At 43.9% G+C, this 27118-nt stretch overlaps 1 protein-coding gene across 2 annotated transcripts in view; it reads right to left on the bottom strand.

The window, feature by feature from the left end:
* The window catches only part of MGAT5 (alpha-1,6-mannosylglycoprotein 6-beta-N-acetylglucosaminyltransferase), a 394846-nt gene that overhangs the window by 29859 nt on the left and 337869 nt on the right, over positions 1-27118 (bottom strand). For both annotated transcript variants that reach the window (XM_040228417.1, XM_040228416.1), the window contains exons 13-15: positions 24982-25131; positions 13648-13794; positions 3684-3800 (exon numbers count right to left, since the gene is read on the bottom strand). In XM_040228417.1, coding sequence (XP_040084351.1) covers positions 3684-3800; positions 13648-13794; positions 24982-25131 — 414 coding nt within the window. The remainder of the gene's footprint in view (positions 1-3683; positions 3801-13647; positions 13795-24981; positions 25132-27118) is intronic.

The following is a 27118-nucleotide window of genomic DNA, read 5'->3' as shown; positions in this document are numbered from 1 at the left end:
GGTTTAAATGAGATAAGGCTCATAAAGATGTATAGAGAGATTCTACATGTGTAGAAAGAGCTTCTCCCTACATATCATCCATTATAATTACCCCCCCAACCCAGTTAAGTGGCCTTAGTTTAAAATTAAACAAATCTGTGTTGTTTAAACCACCAAGGGAAAGGGTTTTAAAACGTGGCCCAGTAGATGTTCCATGGAGTGGACAGAGCCTCACTTAGGAGTGGAGAGAACTCGGCACTCACTCAGTGCTTTACGTGTCAGGCGTTCCTGTGAGATTTCTGTCCGACAAAAGGGATCTATTAGCTACAAAGTTTTGAACTTTACGATCCAAGATTTTCTGTCTGTACATTACCTTTAGAATTACTCCTCTTTGAGGCCATGCGCACTTAACTAAGTGTTGTGGGTTGAACTGTCCCCCAAAAAAGAGATGTTGAAGTCCTAACCCTGTGAATGGGACTCTATTTGGAGATGCAAATAGATACAACCAAGTGAGATGAGGTCATACTGATTTAGGCTGTACTCTAATCCAGTAAGGGCTTCCCTGAAGACTCAGATGGTCAAGTGTCTGCCTGGAATGCGGGAGACCTGGGTTTGATCCCTGGGTCAGGAAGATTCCCTGGAGAAGGAAATGGCACCCCACTCCAGTACTCTTGCCTGGAAAATCCCATGGTTGGAGAAGCCTGGTAGGCTACAGTCCATGGGTTGCAAAGAGTCGGATACGATTGAGTGACTTCACTTTCTTTTCTTTCTGTCTAATCCAATACGACTGATGTCTCGGTAAGAACTGGAGAAGACAGAGAGACACACACATGGAGACCATTTCATGATAACAGAGACAGGAATTAAAGTGTTGCACCTACAAGCCAAGAACACCAGAAGGTGGATGAGACAAGGAAGGACCCTCCCAGAGGGGCTTCAGAGGGCGCATGGCCCTGCCGACATTTAACTTTAAACTTGGAGCCTCCAGAACTGTGAGGGGATAAATTTGTGTTGTTTAAACCACCAAGCTGTGGTTCTTTGTTATGGTAGCTCTCGAAGCTAACGCCTAGAGGACTCTGAGACTGAAGAAAAAAGAGCTTTCAATCTTTATGAGGAGGACCCTCTGGTGGGGAAGACTCAGACGTGCGGCAGACACTTGAGGCAGCCAGCCTCACTAGGCACTTCATCTCTCAGCTTGGCCACCAGAGGTCTGGGGAACTTCTGCCCTAAACTGTTGAGGCAGAGATGTTATTGTACACGTCACTGATGGGAAGCTCTGAGCAGTCACCCCAGAGCTCAATAAGTATATTCCCTCTAAAGGGATATGGACAACACTGGAATGCTCCTGTTCCCTGGAGATGTTCTCAGTAAGCTGAAACTGGCTCTTGTGGGGTACACATTTTATTTCTCAAAGGGGTCAGATGGTCCTTTACATGGCCAACTGGTGACTCCTCCCAGGATACAGGTCTTTCTAGACTCTTCCCCGTGACTCTCACTGTTTCTCCAACTCTTATCTTCTTGAACCCACTTCTCAGTTTAGGTTTGCAGATCCCTACTCATCCTCTGAGACTTAACTCAATGCTGTATTCTCCTAATGTCCTATAAGAAGCAGAGAAAACACACAGAAAAACCTACAGTTACCAGAGGGGAAAGGAGCGGGGAGGGATAAATTAGGAGTTTGAGATGACAAACTACTATATATAAAGTAGGTAAACAACAAGCTCCTATACTGTATAGCACAGGGCACTATATTCAATATCCTGTAATAAAGTAAAATGGAAAAGAATATGAAAAAGAATATACACACGTACCTGAATCATTTTTCTGTACATAGAAAACCAACAAAATATTGTAAATCAACTATGCGTCAATTAAAAAAAAAAAAAGAAAAGCAGAGAAGACAGACACTTCTCAATCTGGCATGTTGGTCTTGGCACCAAACATACTCTGCCTTAGTGTGGTGATTTACAAATATCTATCCTCACTCTCTCCATGCTTCCCATCCACCTGTTAGGTACATCATTATGCTGGGTCCTGAGAACACAGCAGTGAGACAGATATAGTTCTTGCCCATGTTACTTACAATCTAGTGAAAATCAAGACTATCACTAACAAAAATGAGAATATTATAGTATTACAATGACTGTGACATACAAACAACCTAAATGTCCATTGATGGAAGAATGGATAAAGAAGACATGGTGTATATATATTACTTACACATACACGAAAAAACATACACTGGAATATTACTCAGCCACAAAAATGAAATAATGCCATTTGCAGCTACATGAATGGACCAACAGCCAACAGACTATCATACTAGGTGAAGCAAGTCAGAGAAAGGCATATCATTATACGATATCACTGATTTGTGGAATCTAAAATACAACACAGATGAACCTGTCTACAAAACAGAAACAGACTCACAGACACAGAGGATAGACTTGTGGTTGCAGGAGAGGGCTGGATTGGGAGCCGAGGCTAGCAGACGCAAACCATCACACATAGCATGGACAAACAAGGTCCTGCTGCAGAGCACAGGGGGCTATATTCAATATCCTGTGATAAACCATAATGGAAAAGGAATATGATAAAGAATTTATATATGGATAACTTAACCACTTTGCTGTGTACTTAAAACACAACACTGTAAATCAATTATACTTCAATAAAAAAGAATACTATGGCGTATGTAATACTAACCCTGACTTCACGTGTGCGTGTGTGCTAAGGCACTTCAGCCATGTCCAGCTCTTTGCCACCCTATGGACTGTAGCATGACAGGCTCCTCCTTCCATGGGATTTTCAAGGCAAGAATACTGGAGTGGGTTATGCACTTCTCCAGGGGATCTTCCCGACCCAGGGATCAAACCCATGTCTCTCATGTCTCCTGCACTGGCAGGTGAGTTCTTCACCATTAGAGCCACCTGGGAAGCCTGCTGGCTTCATACGACTGACTAAATGTTCATTGTGATGCTGACACTGCCTTTAAGCACTTTATGTTCATTGTCTCATTGAATCTTCTTAAGCACCTGTAAAGCAGATGAAACTATCTTTCATCAAGGATGAGGAAGGTTAGTAACTCAGAGGTTAAGTAACTGCCCAAGGGGGTGCGGCCAGATCCTAAGTGGACCCAGCCTCCTTTATGTTTATGAAGTAAGCATCCCCTACAGTGGTTCAGAAAGTGCTGTGCATACAGTAGGTATTTAATACATGATGCTGAACTGATCAGGAAAAGTCCAGAGAAGTTAGTTTCTTATATAAAATTCTATAAGATGTATAGGTAGAAAAGCCAAATAAATAGATGCTATAGAAAAACATTTCCCAGTAATTCCTTTATTATTCCTTATCCTTCTCACTTCTTTTTTTGCAGGGGAGCAGGACTATCTTTTATGATCTTTAGGAGAGCTACATAATTAGGTCGAAGACTCAAGTAACAACTCAAACTTCTATTACCGTACATGGGACCCAGGATTCGTGTCGAAAGATCTGCAGAATCCACACTCATTTGGACACCAGCTCCGTTTCCATGTCATAGAACATCCACCAGATCCACAGGCCAGCCCTTTAGCTGGGCTGTTTTCTAATGCCAGAGTTAAGCCGACATGGAAACGTTCTAACTACTCAAACAAAGGGCTGGGATGCTTTCCACACCATCCCATTCACATTACCAATGGAGAAGATGGAATAAAAGAAACAACCTTCTGACTTAAAATCGCTTTCACAGCATCCTCGACCTCCTCCTGATTGCCAAGGTCAACGGTCCAAACGTGTGGCCGGCCGATGAAAACTTCAGCGTAAGGATGCTGCGACGTCAGCTGGAAAAGGAAAAACAGAACCTCAGTCTCACAAACGCTGACTTTTTTCAGCCTTCTGTGCCAGGTGAAGTGTAATGCTTTTTATGATTCAGAGTTGGACTCGTGTAGGTAACAAGTCATTTTCTGTTCTTCTTCCTGATGATGGAAATCATTTGTGTCCAACTCTTTGCAACCCTATGGACTGTAGCTTGCCAGGCTCCTCTGTCCATGGGATTCTCAAGGCAAGAATACTGGAGGGGGTTGCCATCCCCTCCTCCAGGGGATCTTCCTGACCTAGGGATGGAACCTGCGTCTCTTACCTCTCCTGCGCTGGCAGATGGGTTCTTTACCACTGCACCACCAAGGAAGCCAAGTCAACCCCATAAGCAGATGATAATAAAAGGGGGAGGGCTCCGTAGCTTCTCTGTTTTTGACCCAGCAGGACATCCACTGGGCCCTCCTAAGTCAGGACTGGATATGTATATCCTCTGGATTCGCACACACAGCACTGATGGGTTCAGGTAAGGAAACGAAGGCTGTAAGGTGTGCCTGGCTGGTATCACCCCTAGTGCCTGTGGGTGCCCATCAGGTTCACACGGACCATTTAAAAAGACACATGGGGACCTCCCTGGTGGTCTGGTGGCTAAGACTTCGAGCTCCCAACGCAGGGGACCTGGGGTTCAGTCTCTGGTCAGGGAACTAGATCCCACACGCCACAGCTAAAAGTGTGCATGTCACAATTAAAAGATTGTGACACGCAAGACGTAACATAACACAACAAAGATCAACAATCCCGAGTGCTGTAACTGAGAGCTGTCTCGAGCAAAGAAAAAATATTTTTTTAATTAAAAAAAATATATATTAAAAAAAAAGACATATAGCCAGGCTGTCTTAGACCCTCTGGGCCTGGATCCTGGGTGCTTTAGAGGGGATCCTATGAGTCTAGGGGTCCCTGGAGAGTGAGATGTGGACCGTGACCCTGCCTGAGACCCACAGGGCAGCTCCAGTGATGTCTCCATACCCTGAATACCAAGAAAGAGTTACAATGTCATAACCAGGTGATGTGGACGCTGTTACAAGTGGCTGTTCAATCCCTCAAATCACACCAAGAAATAATGAACATTATTTCCTTAATTATATCCCAGCCCTGAAAATCACCTGGATGGAACTAGTATCTACTATACAATACTGGTTAGGACAGATAAGCATAATAAAATTTCAGTAAAGTCATTACAGGTTTTAAAGTCATAGAAAGACATGTAATGGCACATGTGAAAGGCGACAAAAAGAGAAACAAGAAAACCAGAAAAAACAGAATTTTTGGAATAATCATCAGCAGAACATTGAAACCATAACAGTCATAAAGACAATTTATGATCAGAAAAGCAAGGAAAGGCAGCTTTTGTTCTAAAGGAGGTTTTAAAAACAGCAACCAAAGAGACCCAGAGGAAGACTGGTAACTCTCAGTTCTTGAAAAATCCAGTTTTTAAGAAAATTAAATTTACCCCTGAGACTTATCCCCACCTTTATTCTTGTATCCCTATAAGGGTGTGATATAAAGACAGCATTCTAGACCCTGTGAGCACATATTCAGTTCTTGGGTTGGCGAGTGCTTTCCTAGCCCCTGGCTGAGGACCAAGGATGCCAGACGCCTTGAGATGGGATAACAGTCCTGCATGGGGCAGAGCTGTCCACTCCCCACAGGCCTTCACATGCCTCCCAAGTTCTCATGTGGGTTCACAGAATCTACCCTTTGGCACAATTTGAATACACATTGAGTTTTCCAGGAATATAACTGCCATGTAAATCAAAGAAACTTTGTGCTCTGTTTTATTCAAATTTCACCAACGAGTCATTATTGTTTCAGAAAAATCATGGCGTAAAGTCAATGCCACCCAGAAGCTCTGGGTCTCCAGGACAATGTACCCTGACTAGTCCATATTTGAAGCTGTCACAGTAATGCCAATTGTGTATATCTGCGAATCTATGTGTAGGCACTTTTCTATTTAGCTTATCTTTCCTGATGGCAGTTATAAAGCAAAAGGGCTGAGCAGCTTCAACTCAATGACTTATTCCTCTTAAATACAAACATATTCACTGCAAGGAGGCATGAGACACCACTGCTGCCTTCCAGTGTGCTTCGTGGGTTCAGTTCAGTTCAGCAGCTCAGTCGTGCCCGACTCTTTGCGACCCCATGAATCGCAGCACGCCAGGCCTCCCTGTCCATCACCAACTCCCGGAGTTCACTCAGACTCGCGTCCGTACGGTATAGCATTTCTGGACTATGCATATACAAAATATCTTTTACCTTTTTGCAAAGTATTTTCATTTCTCTTTCATATCAGAGAATCAGCCTTTTAAAAAATTATATATGTTAGCAGGGCATATTATGAATGAATTCATTTCAGGACAGAAAAGTAGATGTAATAATACACTTAAGAGAAGGGGCAGGTGCTCTTTTTTCCTTCAGACCCCGGAATACTCAGAGGACTGGAGGACTCAACGGGCAGCTCTCCATCTCGCTTTTGACACTGTTCTCTGTGTCTTACCACATGAATGCTGTGCATGCAGTGGTTGGGGGTGGGGAAGGGAGGAGAAGACAAATTACTGGGCATCCACGCTGAGCCTTCGCTGGCCTCCACGCATGCGCTTCTAGACACAGGGATCCTAGGTTTTACTTTTGCCTCCTCTGCCAGGGTCACACCTCTTGCTAGCCTGCAGTTCCCCATCCGTCTGACGTGCACCCTGCACCCTCTTCTTTTTGCTCCTCTGTGTGCTCAGTGAAAGAAGGAGAGTGGCTGCAGGCTCTTAGAGCTGGGGGAACCTCCTTTTCTTTGTTTCAGCACATATTGTAGGTTGAGCACTTATCACCAAAGCCCCTCGTTGGGCCAGGCACTGTGCTCATCACCCACGCATTATTTACTTATCAGGTTTCCCATGTAACAGCGAGGATTCTCAGGTTTAGAGGGGTTAACAATTCCTCAGGACTATATAGCCAAAAAGTAACAGAGCAGATTCAACAGATCCTTCAACAACTTTTGACCTTTTGACAAAAAAGGAAGATGACAATTTTAAAAGATGGTCTTGAGTTCTTAAGACAAAGACTAAAAGAAGCTCAATGTAAACACCAGCCTTTTCATCATTTTTTAAAAACTTGCTAAAAAAAGAAAAATTACAGGATTGAATGTATGTCTGTATAAGACCTTCCCTGAAGCTGAGCAAAATGTCATACCATTTTCATTTTGTGACCTGGAGAACCAACTAATTAACTCTTCCAATTGAATCAGGGTAAATGAAAGTTGCCATCAATGTCACTATTTAGCAGTCTGTCTCCCCTCTGCCTCTTAAGGTCCCTGCTTATTTACAAGGTTGCTCTAGGTACTTAGAAGATATGAAATGCTGAGCCATTATTATCATGTTCATTTACATTTATGGAGGGTTACTTAATTTTATGAGTAAGGCTTTCTGTGATGCGTTATTCCCTATCTGAATGTTACATTCCTCCTTGTTAATTTATTGAGAACCATCTGGTTTGAGCTACTTCATTGTATATCCATTAGTATGTTTACTGAAGTATATAGTTTGTAAAAGTCATGAAAATCTTATTAACTATGAGACATTATTTCAGAGTGGCCATTAAATCTCCAGGAAGAACATGAGTTCTCTTTATGGAAGAGGAAACCCTGGAGCCAGAGAATTTCCAATGGTTTACAAAATGTCAGAATAATGATCAAGAACCTGCTAATATGTTTCCCAATATAAAGATTAAAATACAATCCATAGTACATTTCAAGTATAACTTGAATGAACCACACTATACTTAAGGCACATGGAACTTCTCTTCCTGAGTATGTAGAACGTGGTTTTAAAAAGGGGTCCAACGTAGGGGATATCGGTTCAATCCCTGGCTGGGGAACTGAGATCCCACATCCTCAGGGTGATGGAGCCCATAAGGTCTAGAGCCCGTGTTCCACAAGAGAAACCTGCACACAGCAAGTAGAGAGAAGCCCCTGTGCAGCAACAAAGAGCTCACATGCCGCAAGAAAGGCCCAGAGCAGCCAAAAAAATAAAAATGGGTCCAATGCAAAAATAAAAACAAAGCTGTTTCCCCATTAAATACAAAGAAAAATTTAGACTTCTCTTCAAGTGAAGGCAAAGAGGAGACATAGATACAATTTATATGGATCCATTTATATGGATCAATTGTTGCTTAGCTCAGAAGATTAGCTAGGGCACAAAAAGATGGCTATGTAATTATATATGCTTCAGTTAGAATTTTTCAATTTGTTGAGGGGAAAAAACTGATACCTTCTAGGGATTCCTGACCCTTAGAAATCTGTACAAGTGTTGATAGCTCTTTCCCAATTAAAAGCATCTTTGGTATATGTGCTGCCGAAGTGAGCACTAAAAGCATCTTTGATCAGGGGGATTCTGTGAGCTGAAAGAGCAGAGTGTGGTAGCCCACATGCCCCTGAGGTCAGGTTCACTGGCTCCTCTCAAAGCTGAGTCACGTTGCTGGCCATCAGCCTGCTCTCTGCACTGTCTCCAGCAGAGAAGGAAATGGACATCAGATGGAACCTGCCTTCCTGCATAAAGCAAAGTGACCTGCTTGGGGTTTCCCTCCAACTCATCAACGTTCATGTTTCTCAAACTCAAAAAACCCACCTCTTCTTCTCCTTTAAAGCACAGCTCCTCCACCAGCCCCATCTCACCTAACCCAGCCTACCCACCGCCTGGCAACACTCCAAGTTAACTAGCCTTCTTTAATGTACTCGGTTATTTCCTTATGCATTCCCATTGATTAAGCATCATTCTTATTGTCATGCTTCCAAATCAGTCTGAGCTCCTGGGAGCAGGAAATGTGTCTTGAGAAGTTCCCCTAATGTAGTGACTTAGTACCACAGATCGTGTGGGGATACAGTGAACATCCGTCAGCTGACCTCTGCATCCCAGCCCTCCTGTGGGGCCCCATGGCTGATGGGGTCACCTGTGGGAGGTCACTCATTGAGCAGCTATTGAAAGGCTCTGCCAGTGCTATTCTAACCGGAGTCTCATTCCAGCACTGGTCGGACCATGTGAAGGAACAGGAGGAAGCAAACGCCTGGTGGCAGCTCCAACACCTATTCCCTTTTTATGCTGTGAAGGATGAAAACCCTCTATCATCTCAACAAAGAAGTAAACGACTAAAGGAACGCAACTGACAGGATGAACACACTCAGCAACTGCAGCCTGATCTGATCTACGTGTCATCACATTACATCACATCACACACTGCGAAAGGGTTAGACTGTATTTAAGAGGGGGCCTACATTTTTCTTTTTCCCCAGGAAAAAGTAGTCAGTTGCAACACAGTGCTATCAAAATCTTCATGAATCAAAATTTACATTATTATCTAATTCTAATGATATAGAAGGTACCAATCTAAAATACTTTTGATAAATCATTTCCCAAAGGCTTGTTATAGAAACTACAACAAGAAGAGATGGGTTTCTTTGTTTTCCATGCACTAAAAAAAAAAAAAAAAAAAAATTCAAGACGACAGAAAAATCACCATTAGAACACCACTGTAATAATGGTTGCAAGCAAGATCTACTGACACATGGTAAAAATAAATGGTCAAAAGTTGGAGGATCTACAACAGGCTGAAGGGTAGAGTGAGGAGGGAGATGGGAGGGAGGTCTGAGAGGGAAGGGACATGGGTGTACCTGTGCCTGATTCTTGTTGATGTATGACAGAAAACCAGAAAATTCTGTAAAGCAATTATCCTTCAATTAAAAAAAAGTTGGAGGATATTTGCATGGTTTCAAAGTACTTCCCCCCAAAATAGAAAAAAAATTAGTAACTTCACAGTGGAGAAAAGCTGGCCAACATGACCTTGACCAAGTGATCAAGGTTACATCATCAGTAATAAGACACTGACATCACTAACCCCCTGATATGATACACTGAGGTCACATCACTTCTGCAGGATTCTTGCCAAAAATGTCTAACCTCAAACTAATCAGGAGAAAACACCAGTCAAATCTAAATTGAGGGACAGTGTTTAGAATCACTGACTGGTACTCAAAACGTCAAGGTCATAAATGACAGTAAAAGACTAAAGAACTATCACAGATTGGACGAGACTAAAGAGACACGACAAGTAAAGCCCACGTGAGATCCTGCACCAGTAAAGGGATATTAGTGGTACAACTAGTGAAATCCAAATAAAGTCTGTAGCTTCGATAATGCTAGGGTACCAATGTTAATGTCTTGGTTTTGGCAATGACACTGTAGTTTTATAATATGTTACCATTAGTGGAAGCTGCATGAAGCACATAAGCAAACTCTGTACAATTTTTGCAACTTTTCCATAAGACTAAAATTATTTCAAAATAAACAAAAAGCAAGTTCCAACAATTCTGCTCATAGGTATATATACCACAAAGAATGGAAAGCAAGGATTCAGACAGATACCTGTACCCCCCTGTTCACAGCAGCATTATTTGTAACAGACAAGAAATGGAAATAACCCAAGTGTCCATAAACAGATGAATGGATACATAAAATGTGGTCCAATCATACAATGAAGTACTATTCAGCCTCACAGAAGAACAAGATTTGGACAGACGCTACAAAATGAATGAACCTTGAAGACCCGCTTAGTGACACAAGCCAGTCAGAAAAGGACAAATGCTGCCTGATTCCACTTATATGGGGTAACTAGGAGAGGTAATGGAGAAGGCAATGGCACCCCACTCCAGTACTCTTGCCTGGAAAATCCCATGGACAGAGGAGCCTGGTAGGCTGCAGTCCATGGGGTCGCTAAGAGTCGGACATGACTGAGCGACTTCACTTTCACTTTTCACTTTCATGCATTGGAGAAGGAAAAGGCAACCCACTCCAGTGTTCTTGCCTGGAGAATCCCAATTAGCAGCAGCAGCAGCAGGAGAGGTAAGAGACAGAAAGTAGGGTAGTGGTTACTATTCTGTTCAGGGCTGAGGCAATGGAGAATGGGGCGTTATTAGTAATGTACAGAGTTTCTGTTTGGAACAATAAATGTTAAAAGATAGTAGTGAGTGGTGATGATTACATGATATTGCAAATGTGCTGAATTCCAGTGAACTGCCCACTCAAAAAAGGTGAAAATCATAATTTTTCATTGTGTATAATTTATTGCAAAAAGTGGGAAAAAACACTGAAAATTACAAATAATTATCCAATTTAGGCAGACATAAAACTTCAGGTTTCCTACACTCAAATAACAACAGAGGAATGATTTGATACCCCACACTTTTTTCCCAGAGCTCCAAAGTTTCAAAATCAGTCATAGGCTAAAGCACAGACGCCTAAATTGAGATGTTCTCACTGCTGGAAAGCATCTTTTCAAAGTTTTCCAAAGAATAAGTTCTAAAAGAATAAGACTGAAGGTTCCTGATCTGTGCCCTGGTGCCTCCCACAGCATGTGAAGTCCAAACACTTGTCCCTCCAAAACAAAGAACTCAAATTCATAATATTAGCAGAAGGAAAAAGCAGGCAAATACGCACACACGCACCCATACATACATACACACACTCACTGACTCACACAACCTGTTAACCTGTGTCAGAGGTTATCTGGGTCACAGGTCCATCTTTTTTCAGGATAATCTGTGGTCCCGCTGATCTCCCCCCATCTCCTTTGGCCCTTTCACCAGTGATGGGGAGGGTCAAAGAAAAGAACTCTCAGAATAATCAACTCTATTAACTGGTCAGCTCTCTGACTGGTAAAGAGTAATCATGGAAAATGTGCTTTATTCACTGGGGGTATTTCAGGAGCATTGTCCTATAAAGGTTTGAAAGTAGCGGAGTTGAAAACAGTATGCTTTAAAAACATGTCTGGGGGTCGGGGTGGGGAGGGCTGTCAGCAGAATCATCCTTTTGTCCTGAATGATAGGGCACTGGGATAACTCAACACTTAAAGGCTTCCTCCTCGCAAGCAGCCCGCAGAGCCACTTACTAACTAAATAAATATGAAATAATAAGAAATTGATCTTACTGTCCCTTGCACATGCTTGTTTTCTAAGCAGATATAGAAATACCCAGCTCGGTCACTCACATGCACTTTTGTTTATTGTCCCAAATAGAATCCAACTGCCTTCAACAGTGATTCATTCCCCTCTGTGGATTTTCAAGGGAACCCCTGAAGGCAATTCAGATAAGGCTTCTACAAACAGTTCAAGCAACAGCAGAACTGCTTTTCTCAGGGTGGTGCTGGCCGACAGCTAAAATACCAGGCACACTATTTAGTCCCTCTTGATACATCATTTCTCTTAAGGATGATGATTCTTTAAGGAAGGACCCCACAGCCCACTTTTTTATTCCCCAAAGCTCATCACAGAGAGTAGGTTCTTTAAAAATACCCATTAATGATCCAAAAGGATACATGCACCCCAATGTTTATTGTAGCAATGTTTACAATAGCCAAGACATGGAAGCAATCTAAATGCCCATTGAGAGAGGAATGGATAAAGATGTGGTACACATATACAATGGAATATTACTCAGCCATCAAAAAGAATGAAATAATGCCATTTGCAGCAACATGGATGGACCTAGAAAGGGTCACACTGAGTGAAGGAAGTCAGACAGAGAAGGAGAAGTATTCTGTGACATCCCTTATATGTGCAATCTAAGAAGAAATGTTACAAATGAATTCACAAAACAGAAAGAGACTCACAGACTTACAGAATGAACTTATGGCTTCCGAATGAAAGGAGGGAGGAAAGAGATAGTTGCAGAGTTTGGGACTGACATGTACACACGACTATATTTAAAATGGATAACCAACAAGGATCTACTGTATAACACATGGAACTCTGCTCAGTGTTATGTGGTAGCCTGAATGGGAGAGGAGTTTGGGGGAGAACGGATACATGAGTCCCTTTGCTGTTTACCTGAAACTATCACATTTTTAATTGGCTATATTACAATACAAAATAAAAAGTTAAAAAAAAAACTGTTAACCAGTTAATTTTCTTTTTATTCCATAAACTAATCATTCAGAAAAATAGAGTCCAGCCCATTAGAAGGCTGGAGATATCTGTTCAAATTAAGATGGAGATGGGGTAGGGTGAAAAGAACCTATATTTTGTAGATGGATGGAAATTAGACTGGATCTTGGCTCTGAAACTACCTAGTGAGGGGATGTAATCAAACCATCCATGTCTGAATCCCTGTACACCCTCCTCCTTCCACCCAACTGTATTAAGTTCCCTACATACAAATGAGTTCCATTCTGAGAGCACATTCGAAAATCTAGTTTGTTTGTAAGTTCAACAAAGGTAACCGAGGTCCCTAACTAACACAATCGGCTATACAGTAGCACTGTGATAGGTTTATAATACTTTTCACGCAAATAATATGTAAAAACAAATACAAAAAGTAAAGAAAACATTTTTAATCTTACAGTACAGTATCTTAGAAAGTACAGTAGTATAGTGCAACAGCTCGCACAGAAGGGCTGACATCAAGTGAACAGGCAAGTACCAGCTACATCACTGCTGCTTTTATGCCTGCTTCTGGACATCCTGGGCTTGACATAAAGATACTGTCCTACTGTACTCTATAGAATACTGCAAAGTACACAAAAGCACAACTGCTTGTACAGGATGCAAGCACATGGTAATGCCTCCCAGACACGTGAACTAGTGTGACTGATTAGTGAACATACGTTCGCATCCTTGAAAGTTCACAACTTGAAGGTGCGTATGTAGGGGAGTTATTGTACATGAAATGAAGTTGGCAATACCCACCGCCCAAGGCTCTGAGGTTCAAATGGGCTCCTTGCACTCAATAAAGAGGTACCATTCATACGAGTGAAAGTAGAATGAGTTTTATAGATGCTTACCTCTCTCAGAGTTGGCTTGCCAATGAAAAAGTCTGTGTTTTTGCTGCTTTTGGGTGGGTTGAACTTGGGATTCAGAAAAGCACATCCATTTGCGATGGCCTCCAGGGGAGCTGGGCCCTCGTACGGGAACCCAAGCCCAACAAACAGCTGTAAGACAGAGAAACACACCACACGTAAACACAGCGACCAGGACTGGCATCCCTGGCTCCCAGGGGCCTCTTCTGGGCTCCATGCCTATGCAGACACCTCTGAGACTGGGAAGTTCCAAGGCCCTGGGAAGCTGGGGTGATGAGAAGCCAGTTTACAAGAGGACCTGAAAACCAAGACCAGGGACCTTTAAAGGCCCAGGAAGGTGCTCAGGTCATCAGGAATTTCACTTCTTTGTAAAAAAAAAAAAAGGAAAGGAGTAAGTGTCGGGGGTGGGTAGTTGAGGGGGTAGGGAGGTGGGGGTATTCAAAGAACAACAACAACAAACCTCAAGACTTCACAATAATCTTTCTGTAATGCAACAGGAGACATGACTGGAAAAACACTTGCTTAACTAAACAGAAGGTTTCTTCATTGAACCAAAGGAACAACAGGCCCTTTCAGGGATGCTGGGCACAGAGACAGAAAGGTCGCTCGGCAGTGTGATTGCAGTTCACATGGAGCTGCTTGGAAGCGATGGGAGGTCAGCAAACATGGGTTTTCATAATGGGGTTTTCACTGGGGGACATCAACATCTTGGTTTTTATTTTCTTCTCGATGTGGGGAGAGGGTGAGGAGCTGTGACTGGGCAAGGCTTTCCCTCTCCAGCAAGTACACCCTGAGTTGTCCCCACAGCAGACAACAGATGGCAGCAAAAACACATCTCAGAGTCCTTGTTAGAGAACGCTGCGGCCCAGAGCCCCTGTGACAAAAGGGACTTGCTGCAGTTCAGTGGCACTGATTCCTGGGACCAGAAACGAAACATCATCGCATAGAAAGGCCTCCCTGTGTACCCGCCTCCCAGGGCGTCTCACATCGCTGGGGGGCTGTGGGTCCTGACGGGCAGGGTCTGAGTCTGGGCTTGGTGACGCGGGAGATCTCCCTAGCCACACGAAGGAGCTGCTCCTGAAACCTCTCCAGTCTCTGAGGCACGTCCAGTGGCAAAGGACAACTGGGCCCCAGAGCGTCCTTTCCTTCTGCCATCACATTGGGGAACAACCACATGGCCAGGCCCCCAAAGTGAAGGAAGCTGCTGGCTTGGACGTGGCTGGATGCCTGGTTCTCTTTTCCTGGGTCCTCTCCCCAGCCATCCTATCTCTGCAGCTTTACTTGAATGATGATTTGGAATGGTTCTGTCTAGAGAGCCCTGAGTACAAGCTGCTGGGTTCCCCAGGCAACACTGGCAGATGAAGCATGTATGTGCTGGGCACCCAATTCCAGGGCTTAACCCAGTGTGGCCCACGTTGGCCATACTGAAGAGTTAGGAAGCCCCCGCAGGGAATCTTCTGGGCCAAGAAACTAAAATCTCAGGTTTTCTGGAGAGACATCCTATAACTGTATGTTCTTTTGCACAGAACAGTGTACTGAAGTGTTTTGTTGTTTTGGAAGAATAACCTTTCATATCTTGTAGACCTTGAGATGATTCTCAGAGACATCCACAGGGGAAGGAACTGCGGAGGAAAAGCTTTGAGTAGCCAGCTGAGCTCCCTCTGCTGGTTGGGGTCATTTCTCCTGGAGCAGAAGAACCAGAGACATGGAGGGGAAGGAAACACAGCAGCCAGATCCTGGAAGCTGTCTGGTATGACGGGCATCTCCCCCACCATTTGGAGCCCCTGATTTTGGATCTTATTATGTAACTAACTTTATTTTCTTGGGCTCCCAAATCACTGTGGATGGTGACTGCAGCCTTGAAATTAAAAGACGCTTGCTCCTTGGAAGAAAAGCTATAACAAACTTAGCATATTAAAAAGCAGAGAGATCACTTTGCTGACAAAGGTCCATCTAGTCAAAGCTACGGTTTTCCCAGTAGTCACGTGTGGATGTGAGAGCTGGACCAAAAAGATAGCTGAGCAGCGAAGAACTGATGGTTCTGAACCGTGATGCTGGAGAAGACTCTTGAGACAAACCAGTCCATCCTAAAGGAAATCAACCCTGAATATTCATTAGAAGGACTGATGCTGGAGCTGAATCTCTAATATTTTGGCCACCTGATGCGAAGAGCCAACTCATTGGATAAAACCTTGAGGTTGGGAAAGATTGAGGGCAGGAGGAGAAGGGGATGACAGAGGATGAAATGGTTGGATGGCATCACCGACTCAATGGATATGAGTTTGAGTAAACTCTGGGAGATAGTGAAGGACAGGGAACTGGCATGCTGCAGTCCATGGGGTCCCAAACAGTCAGACATGACTGAGTGACTGAACAACAACATGTAGCTAATAGGAGTTAGACTGTCAGAAAGAACTTCTGTATACAGGGTATGGCCTGTGCATGCGGCTTAGGGGTGGGGTGTAAGTGACAACAGTAGAAGAAATGAAGGAACGGGTGGGAAGATCTAGTTCCAAGACATCCCAGCTTCATTAAACATGAAGAATCCGGGATACTATCCTTGAGGCTTTTGATCTCTGTGACCTGTCACTCCGGCGGATTTAGGGGAGGAGGTGCCGGCTCTCTAGGGAAAAGAGGACCTCTATCAGGCTGTGGCTGGACTCAGGAAACACAGGGCTTCCAGATCCTGAAAGATGCAGACAGGGGTCTCCATTGGTTTAACCAGAGACCATAGTATTTCCTAACCTCTGAAAGAGCAGGGCCTGCCGTGAAGCACTGACACTGTCATCAACACTAAACTGCAAAGAATAACTTTGGAGTAAATGCAGGAACCACAATGCTTGTCTATTTAAATAGAAAATCCTGGAAAAAGAAATTTAATTAGCTCCTTCAGACCTACCAATCTGAACCCATTAATTAAAAGGATTTGAAGCTGTGGCTTAATGGACTCGAATGTGACCTAGGTTTAATTATATCTGAATAACAATTTGCACCATCTCTTCTGCCCTGCTGGCAACTGAGTATCTCAGTACACATAGAATAAACACTTTGGGCTAACTCTCCAAAGCCTCTCCAGTTCATAATGAATCTTAAGCAAATACCACACAACTTCTTGGCAAAGAGTCTTCATCACACTAATTAGGATTGCAGGAAATGCACTACTTGCAAACACCAAAACAACAGTTCTTTGCCACTTCTGTCAACAAACAACTTTTCTTCTTGCTTCCTGTGTCCTCATTACCTGTGACGTTCTAACGTAGCAGATGTGTTAAGGTCAAATAGCATACTTGAGGTTTGAATGACAACAGGATAGGCAGAGAGTTTGTCACCACCAAGGGCATTCTGTGACCTTGTGAGGGCTTACGGTCTTGCCACACACTGGCACTTAACCACACTGAATTGCTTTTCCCCCAACTCCCCGCTCCCCCATCATTCTGCCCACTTAGATTTCCTTAGCACAGGAACAAGAGAGACACTGCAAGAATGCATTCAAGTGCAAAGGCTCAACTCAAGAGGAAGCAGCATGTTTTATTGATACTTCATCTTGTCTTCAGAAGCCTAGGCTGTAATGAGGATATTCCAGATGACAGAACATCTCCATGGCTGCAGCTTGACTCCATCAATGAGCGTTTCTAAACAGAGCTCTAAATTACATGCTCTAAAATTTAACTTTTGAACTAATACTAAGGAAGAGAGAACAGATGAAGCTCCAGGACTGGGAATTCCCTAGGTATCGACAGAGTTCAGTTAAACTACTCAGATTTTCACTCTGTGTGAAAGGATGAACGAGATTGTTTTAAACCCCTAAGTGGAGTAGTTGACAAAGAATCCCTTAAGAGTAGATTAAGGTAGTTCTTAGACATCAGTGCATGTATGTGGAATCTAGAAAAAAAAATGGTACAGATGAACTTATTTGCAAAAGAGAAATAGAGACATGGACGTAGAGAACAAACATATGGACACCGAAGGGGTGGGAGGTGGGAAGAATTGGGAGATTGGGATTCACATATATACACTATTAATACTATGTATAAAATAGATGACTAATGAGAACTTACTCTATAGTACAGGGAACTCTACTTGGTGCTCTTGGTGACCTAAACAGGAAGGAAATTCAAAAAAGAGGAATATATGTATACGCATGGCTGATTTACTCTGATGTACCCACTCCAGTGTTCTTGCCTGGAGAATCCCAGGGACGGGAGAGCCTGGTGGGCTGCCGTCTATGGGGTCACACAGAGTCGGACACGACTGAAGCGACTTGGCAGCAGCAGCAGCACAGCAGAAACTAATACAACAGTGTGATGCAACTACACTCCAATTAAAAAATGTTTGTTTGTTTTTCAAAAGGTAGTCGTTAGGCAGATTCCATGGCTGTGGTCAGTTTCCAGGCTCTCTCTCTCCCTCAAGTAGAATATCCAGGATTACCCAAACCAGGAGATTGCATGCCCAACAGACACTTTTCTGACTTGTTTTCATTAGCCAAGTTGATGGAGCCACTCAGGATGGAGTCTGAGCAACCAGTCAACCTCAGTTTATCCAATAAATAGATTATCAACACAAAGTGATCAGGACAACAAAGTGATTAAGAACACAAGCTCTGGAATCAGGTCGACCAGGTTTCTAAGCCTGACTGTGTCATCTCCTAGCTCTGTAACTGTGAGAAATTGTTATATGCCTCTCTCCACGGATTATCTGAGGTCCAGTGATAATGCATTTTCTCTAGTTACAGGTCTCAGTCAAGGTAACACAAGCTCTCTGAACCTGTCTCTTCATGTGTAAAATGGTTGAAAGTAATAGTGCTTTATTTCATGGGGCTGCTCTGAGGATTCAAGGAGATATTTCACAGAAAGGATGTATTCCAAGGTTTGGTTCTTGGAATACAGTCTTTAATGAACACTGAGTAAGTTCAAACCCAAGATCCACTTGGTACCCCTATGGGCCACATGCTGTGGCTAAGTCTTAACTTGTTTACCTTTCAAATAATGATTGGGAATCATTATTTGGTAACAGGTATCCCTTTTATATTTTTAAAAAGAATCCACACAAGGCTAGGTATGGAGAAATTTTATTTTCCTGATAAGTGATGCTTTCATGTAACCCAAAGGGTCTCTCTCTGGACAGCTGTCTTTCGTTCAGTACTGAAAGAAGAGACAGCAGTGGCCAAATCTCTCCCCTATACATTTAGCTACTTCCTCTCCTAATCTCCAGGATTCCCTGGTGGCTCAAATGGTAAAGAGTCTGCCTGCAATGCAGGAGGCCAGAGTTCTATCCCTGGGTCTGGAAGGTCCCCTGAAGAAGGAAATGGCAACCCACTCCAGGATTCTTGCCTGGAAAATCCTATGGATGGAGGAGCCTGGTGGGCTACAGTTCATAGGATCGTGAAGAGTTGGATATGACTGAGCGACTACACTTTCACTTTCTCCTGACCTCCATAAGCCCCTAACTGATACTACCCGAAAACTGTCTCCTAAAGATCCACAAGGACAAAGGAGACGAAGGCAATATTTGCCAAGCAGGTTTAAATGCCCAAGGTTAGTTGGATGTTAAATCCAAGTCCGTTTCCTGGAGACCAGCTCTTAGACTATGCCCAGCTACTTATGCAGCCTTCCAGAAACAAAACAAAACATATAGCAACATCAAAACCACACGATTGGTTTGTGCAAAGTCTCTGCACTTTGGTCATTTGGAAGCCCCAGCACAAAATCAAACACATCACAATTTGCACTGCAAATCCGTGACTTTAAAGACGAGGAGTAAGAGAACATTCAGATACACGTACAACTGCAGATGCTGACCATCTTCAACTGTGCCTGTGTGAAATGTCTACACGAAAAGGCAGTTCAGGTGCACCTCCTTGGAGAAGCCTCCCCCGCGCACCTCTCTCACCCCAATTCCACGCCAGGCCAACCACTGAGCTCTCAACAGTGAAGAGGCATCATAGGCCTGCTCACTACCACAGTAAGATGGGCTCTAATGGTTCTGAGGTCAGAGGACCTTAGTGATGAAGAGATACTTCATGCAAAGGGCTTAGCACAAGGAAAGGTTAGAGAAAATGGGTGTGAAACCCCGTGGTATATGTACCATGGTAACATGACCCAGTTAAATGTGTTACAACTGGCTCCTGCCCTCCACGTGGGCTCAGCTTAGTGCTTTCCTGATGTCACCAATCACAGGGCAACATTTTCCACAACCGAATGGCTGACCCTGCATATGAGGGGTCCCACTCAGTGAGGTTTCCTGTTGGGATTACTATTTTTTTTTCCATTATTACTCCTCCTACCTGAGTACTTTTCACACAATTAAGTCACCTATTTACCTGTCTGCTTCCTCTGCCACAGTAGTATCCTCCTGTAGGCACAACTGCCTTTGTCAGCCCCAGATCCAGAAGGCCTAGCACAAGTCCTGGAATATATTCTTTACTTCACCAACATTTGTCAGATAAATGGGCAAAATAATAAATATTGCCAGATCTTCCAGCAATTGAGCATCTCTGTAAGGAGAGGACGAGCAATTTTTGTGTGCTATTTGTGTGTGAGGAGGTACCTTTGTTCTTGAAGTCCCAGAGGTTAATTGAATCCTATGTCCAAAACATTCTTCATTTTACATACATATGTGTGAGGGGAGGGGAGAGGATGGAGTGTGTGTGCATATGTACACAAAATACTCTCCATTCAGTTAAGAGAATGGCTTTTGCAACCAGTCACTTGCTTGACTGCCTGAGGGTAAATATTTCAGTATCTGAAATAGACATAGAAGATGGATTGCTCCATCAGTAAGCTCACTCTTGGGCTCTCAAACAGGGCCTGGAGATGTGGGCATAGCACAGAGAGGCAGGCAGGCATTGGGTATCAGAAGGACCTAGTCCCCTGCTGGGGAGATATTGGAGATCAAGGCACATGATTCTTGAGAAATGCAAGAAATCACTCCTAGGGGCATGGCTCCAAGATCCCAGATGACCAGTGGACTTCTCTTTGTCTCCTTCATCACTCTTTATACAGTTTCCCGAAGGCCTCTACAAGCCAGGCCCTGAGAAGGCATCTGCCAACAGAACAAGTGGAGCCCTTGAATTCTCCTGGAGCTGCGCAAGGAGTCTGTTCCATCTCTGGTCCCTGGAGAGAGGTTGCCTGGAGCCCCGGGTTTTTGAGAGAGCTTGTGCAACCACATCCAAGCTCATGGGATGAGCCACAGTTGATTGAGGAGGCCAGACTTAAGGATGGATTAGAGCAGGGACAGAAGCGCACACTGCCTGTCTTCCAACCCTGTCTAGGCTTCTTGGGGAGTCCCACAGCTAAGCTGCTGAGCCGACCTGGTAGGGAAACAGGGTTGTCACACCCTACCAAGGGCTGGAGGGGGACATGGCCAGAGGTGTGGGCAGAAAAGGCACGTGGCAACAGCAGGAACAGCAGCTGCTACTTCCTCTGCGTTCGCACAGGTACAATATGTTCTCGACTTTCACTGTCAGAAATGGGGGATCCTGTTTGGGCTCACTCCAAATGGTCCTTCAACCCAGTGCAGGATGTGAATGCCCCATTTCATAAGGAAATTCCCTGGTGAGACTGAAAGGGGGGTATGTGGGCACAGGGAGGTGAAATTTGGGAAATGGAAGAAAGAAACCTCAATAACAGAGATGGGGATTGAAGCTAAAAATTAAAATGTGCCACCCCACTCAGCCCTTAACCGCTGGGTTAAGTTGCTCTCCTGGATTTTGCTGGCCTGAATGTCTTGTCTACAGTCTTCTGATTCATCATGAGTTCATCCACATGTATATGCCTATTAGAAGAGTCTTCCAGATTTCAACAATTTCCTGGCTCTTTGAGCCCTGACGTTAGGGTGACACAGATCCCATCCTGTCTCCATAGGCTCTGGGTACCTGGGCCCCTCCTGGCATACCAGGACAAAATTCTGCTGAGCAGACGGTCTCCTGGCTTGATGCAGAGATTCAAAAATGGTTCATAAAGAAAAATAATGAGTCAGAAGCTGATTATGCATCCATCATTTCAATCTGTATCTAGACCTCAAGGGGCACCCGACCCACTTCCCGCTCTCATAACAAGTCTGAGGAGCATGCAAGTCCCATTCATTCCACGCGCATTTGCTTCTCTGCATCCCCAGTTCTCCACTTTCAATGTGGATTGGAATAAATCGCTTTTAAATTGCTCAGAGACACTGAAGAAGGAGTTAGAGGCAGAAAGGGTTATAAATGCAAAGCCTGACTAGTCTTTAGTGTCATTATTCCAAAGCCCAAGATTCATTCATTTCACTGCCTGCTGCTGTGTTCTGGGTATACGGGGAGGCTCAGTGATACACTGCCTCATTTTCATCGCATTTACCAACTGTTTTAGCCGTAATTCTACTTGGAGAGCTTTCACATGTGCTAGTCAGAGGAACAAGCAATACAAAATGGGATCAGCGACATCCTCTGAAGGTACCAGTTTTTCAAGGATAAGTAGTTGCTCTTGCACTCAAAACTCCAATGTAATCCTTGGTTCCTGGGCAATATCTTATATCATGGCCTAGGCCTTCCAGACCCCCTCTCTGCTCCTCCCGAAATATCAGGGACCCCCACTTCGGCCTATTCCCATTCTCTAACAAGGTAAGTGGATGGTCAGTAAGGAAGGGTTCTTTTAAGATTTACAAAGCTGAGTAAGACATTCATGTGGCTAAGTTAACACAAGCATGTGAGACGGTGACAATGGAAAACCAGGGCTGCCAAATGTACTTTTAAAGGAGCTTGAGCTGCTTCCACATTCTGATGTGGGGGAAAGTAAAATGAGGCAAAAACACTGCCGCCAAAGAGCCCAACATTCTAATGCGTCCAAGTGTCCTCCTAAGACAGAAGGTGAACGCAAAGTCAACAGTAGAAACCGGTGAGCACATTTCACTCTGGAATGGCCCCCATCATCAGCCTGCAGATGACCTTGTATGGAAACAAAATCGTAAGCAAACCAGATCTTTGGCCAAGAAGAGAAAACTATCAAATGAATGTATTCACGGCACCACATGCATGACTTAGGAGGCAGCAATGTTCAAACGCAGAAAGGAGATGCTGATTCTTTCAGCTGGTGAGTATCCACTGAATATTCTTATGTTCATGTGTTTCTTCATTAGGATGGCTCATGGAGGGCCTAGCAGAGCTTTCATTTGCTACCCCCTCACCAAAAAAATTCCTGAGTCATGGTTATCTCCAGGGTGACCTCAGTGACTGCGGATAAGCCCAACTCCGTAGTCTTGTTTCCTCCTGTTTAGAATAAAGTTAATAGTGATACCTGCCCTGCCTGCCTCTGCTTACTTATGAGAAGTGAACAGGACAGCATTTGTGAATATGCTTTCCCACACTGATGCATCATACACACAGATCAGAAATGCTGTGATGCCACAGACGCTCATCCACCCAGCCTCTGTCCTCTACCCTGGAAATGAAAATGCAGCCAGCAGGGAACAGCGCTGAACACTTCACTGTTGATAATGTGCTTCCCTCGGCCTGAAGAAACATTTGGGCAGAGAGCATGCTTGTTTCTTTGCTCTTGTGTCCTGTGTGTGATGCCTGACATGCAAGAGCTGCTTGAGACATGTGTGTAAAATTCACAGAGGAGTTTATTTTCTTACTATTTTGTTTGTAAAATTGGGGTGTAGTTGCTTTGCAATGTTGGGTTAGTTTCTGCTGTACAACAAACTGAATCAGCTATATGGGTGTGTATACCCCCTTCCTCTCGGACCCCTCACCGCACCCCACCACACTCTCTAGGTCATCACCGAGCACGGGGCTGAACTCCTTGTTGCTACACTGCAGGTTCCTACTAGCTATTTTACACATGGTAGTGTATGTATGTTAATCCCAACCTCCCAGTCATCCCATCCCCACTTCCCATCTAACATGCTCACATGTCCATTCTCTACATCTATATCTCTATGCCTGCCCTGCTAGATAGATTCTTCTGTTCCCTTTTTCTAACTTCCACATATATGTGTTAATTAATAAAGATGATTTTCATATGCATTGCAATTTTATTGTCTAACAATTCTGTGGTTATTGAATATTCTACGGTTTCAATTCTTTTATTATCTAAACAATTCACTGTAGCCTGATGTATCTGTCTTATACCTGTGATGCTATTGTGTTCAATACTATAACCCTTTAATGGATTGTAGTATTTTACCTAAAGAACATACAGCATTTTTAGGCAGTCTTCGGGAATCTATGTTATAAACGTATGAAAAGGTAGTCTATCTCGCTCAAAAAATGAGAAAAGTATGAACACTGACAGACTATATAATATCTGTGGAGTCATTTTGGCTGTAACCTTTAAAATTAAAAATGTATATGTCCTTTAGCCCAGCAATTTCTGATATGTAAAGATTTTCAAGATATATTTATACATGTACATAAACACACATACACATTTACTCTGGATATTTTCAACACTAAATGAGTTGGATTTAAAAAAGATTAATAAACACGAGGAATACATCAAAGTGTCAGCCAACCCTTAGAGGTCCAACAATGATCTATATACAGGTCCCCTAACTTCACTGGGTGCATCCAGAAAGGACAGAGACTGCCAAGTGGATGCCCTTATGGTGTCAAAACCATGCTTTATCATGCCACAAAAACGCCCTCCATCAGTGGCTCTCCCATCTATCCATACACATAAACTGAATTCTACATCTGTGACAATCAGACCCTCAGCTCCTTGTCAAATTTTATCTTCCACTATTTCCCGACACAGACTCATTGGGTTGGTCTCTTGACTCTCCTGAATGTATCATCTCCACCTGTGCAATCTGACTCACTCCTGTTTGTGCCACATGCCAGGCACATCACACCCCACCCATCTTTCATCTCTCACACCTTTCATGACACTTCCTCTGCTCCTTGAGCCCCAAAGACTCTCCCCTTATCTGAACTTCTCCGTTGCCCAGTACAAATTTTTTGAACAAGCAAATGTGATGAAACACTAACAGAGGTGCCTGGGGAGGTGGGGGTGTTAAGCACTGCAGGCTTGCTGAGAAAGCTGCTGCTCTCTGAGAAAGTGTGACAGCCTCACCTTTCCTGCTTGTCACTGTGTCTCCAGCCCCTCGCTTAATGGCTGGCACAAAGCAGGTCCTCAGCAGATAAGCCTTCAATGGTAGCAACCTCCTTCCACAATTCGCTACCTTTTAAGGTATAACTGGTATCACTACCCAGAGTTGACCAGAAGATCAATACACCAATGAAAACAAAGCATGGAAGATGTTGATCCCATTTTCAACACCAACAGAAACAAGCTTCTGCGCAACATTGTGGATGCATTTTTATAACAACAATGAAAAACTCACCTTGGTTTCTCGGAGAAGAAACTGCAAGTCTCGTCCACTGAGGATCCCGTGGTTTTTCACGTAACTGGGAATGTTCTTCGTGCTGGAACCGTAAACAGTCGCATGTACTTCTGTGTATGTGTGGATGATGTCCAAGTAGACCTTCTTATTCTAAAGAGGGGACACAAGGAGAAGGCGTTTCTCTTTTCATTCTCATAGAAACCTGTCTCATGGCTGGAGACCACCAAGACAGGAGTTCTTAACATGGAGACTGCACAAATTTGGCAATCCCAACTCGTAAAACTTCTTTTAAAAGTAATCTGGCTGGATTTTAAGGGCAAAAACAGTCACATGGATGCTGTATAACTTTGCAAGAAGAAATATATTATATAGTGACCCACTACTGAATACCAACGACGGCTCAAGGCTGACTGCTCTGAAGTACTGTCCTTGCCTTGCAAATGACCAGATCCAACACTATGCTTTTGGCTTGTCTTCCTTATGAGGGAGGAAGTTTGGGGGAAGGAAAGCACAGAGGAGGCAGTCAGTTGGACTGGAATACTTATCTGGAGACGGTAAGCTGTCCCCGAAGAACACAAACATCCCCAGCTCTTGCCAATATTTCTAGTGATGATTAACTCATGTTTTCAGAACTGGATCCCACCTAATTCGGATCATGGGGAGATGAGCGTTTCCCACAGTACACCCTGATTGACTTGGCAGATAGGAGAGATAATGAGAACATTCAGGTAGACAAAAGGTGGAAGTAAGATTAAATGTAGACTCGGATGAGTCCTGAAACATTCATGAGTAGTCTTACTTTTCTTAGAGGCAAAACAGAACCTCTCTTCTGTTATTCGTGAGCATTGAATTTGAGGCACCTTTTCTAAATCAAAACCACCTGCGAGGAGGAAGTAGGCTCCCTCTCCCTCTTCACCTTTCTGTATGACTAAGTTATAGAAGCCGGATTCTGTGGGTTATCCTTTGAGGTGTTTTTTTTTTTTTTTTTTTTTTGGACATTTGAAAGATTCAAGGTCTGTAATGTTTTCCAGTTGTAGGAGAGTGGGACAAGGTTTTTCCCATTTGAAGCCTGTTTTCACACACTCCAGGCAAGTATAACAATCGCCAGTTTTGTGACTTAGGACCACAAAGGACCTGGGGTTGTGGCATCAGTGGCCACTGAGCCCCTGATGGGAGGCAGCTCTGATGAGAAGCAGCAGCCTTGGGGTGGGACCCGCACTCTGACCTGGAGGGGCAGCTCCCCCCACCAAACCAGCATCCTGAGCCCTGTTCAGTGTCTGCCCCTGCTTGACCACTCAGTGAGGATATTACAAAGCACTCAACTTTGGGGGATACATGTTTCAAATCAGGCATCCAATGTCTTTATGATGGAAAAACAGTACACTTCACAGTCTCTATTTTATGCACCGAAGAAATTTGTGTGGGAGTAAGCAAGTCGACCTTGCATCCCACTGTATGAATAAAATGAATACTCCAACTGAAAGTCTAATTTCATGCCATGTTTGGTGGGGCCAGAAAATGCTAAATTCATTACTTGAGAGATGTATACCCTTCCATTCGTGCAGAGGTGACTAGGAACAGTTTACAAACCATGACTCCCACTCACAGCTTGAGCCAAATGTAGGATCATCTTCCTGGTGTGAGTAAACAGGAGGGGGTCCTGTTTTTGTGCATAGTTTTTGTGCTAGAGGGACCTGATCACTCCTTCTCAGGGGCTCTACCCTTCTCCCCTAGCCCTTGCTAGGTAGGCAGGGGCCTCTGTAACCCTGGTCCACCCCCTGCCACTGCTGATGGGCCCAGGTGTGTCTTCCTTGAGGGAGACCCATCCCCAGGCTGCCTGCCAGCCTGGGACAGAGTGGCTGGACTCAGGAAAATGAGCTGAGCCAGTCGGGACCCTCTCTAGGGGGCTTCGAATCCTAGTCACAGAGAGATGATTCCCAGATGGCCAGGGGCTTTAGAGCACCAAGGTCATGTGGTGTTGGAGTCTGGGCAATTATAGACCAGATACAAGTCAGCTGCCAGTTCTGGGGGGTGGGAGTGGGAAGGGAAACAGACAAGAGCTGGATAGAGCAAAGAGAAAATAATAAAAGGGACCTAGAGTGCCTGAGCAGAGAAGGCAATGGCACCCCACTCCAGT

Source organism: Oryx dammah, unplaced genomic scaffold, assembly GCF_014754425.2.
Source record: "Oryx dammah isolate SB20612 unplaced genomic scaffold, SCBI_Odam_1.1 HiC_scaffold_27, whole genome shotgun sequence".
In the NCBI taxonomy this organism is placed as follows: Eukaryota; Metazoa; Chordata; class Mammalia; order Artiodactyla; family Bovidae; genus Oryx; species Oryx dammah.
The sequence above is the reverse complement of the archived record's forward strand: the minus strand, read 5'-3'. Positions and strand labels throughout refer to the sequence as shown.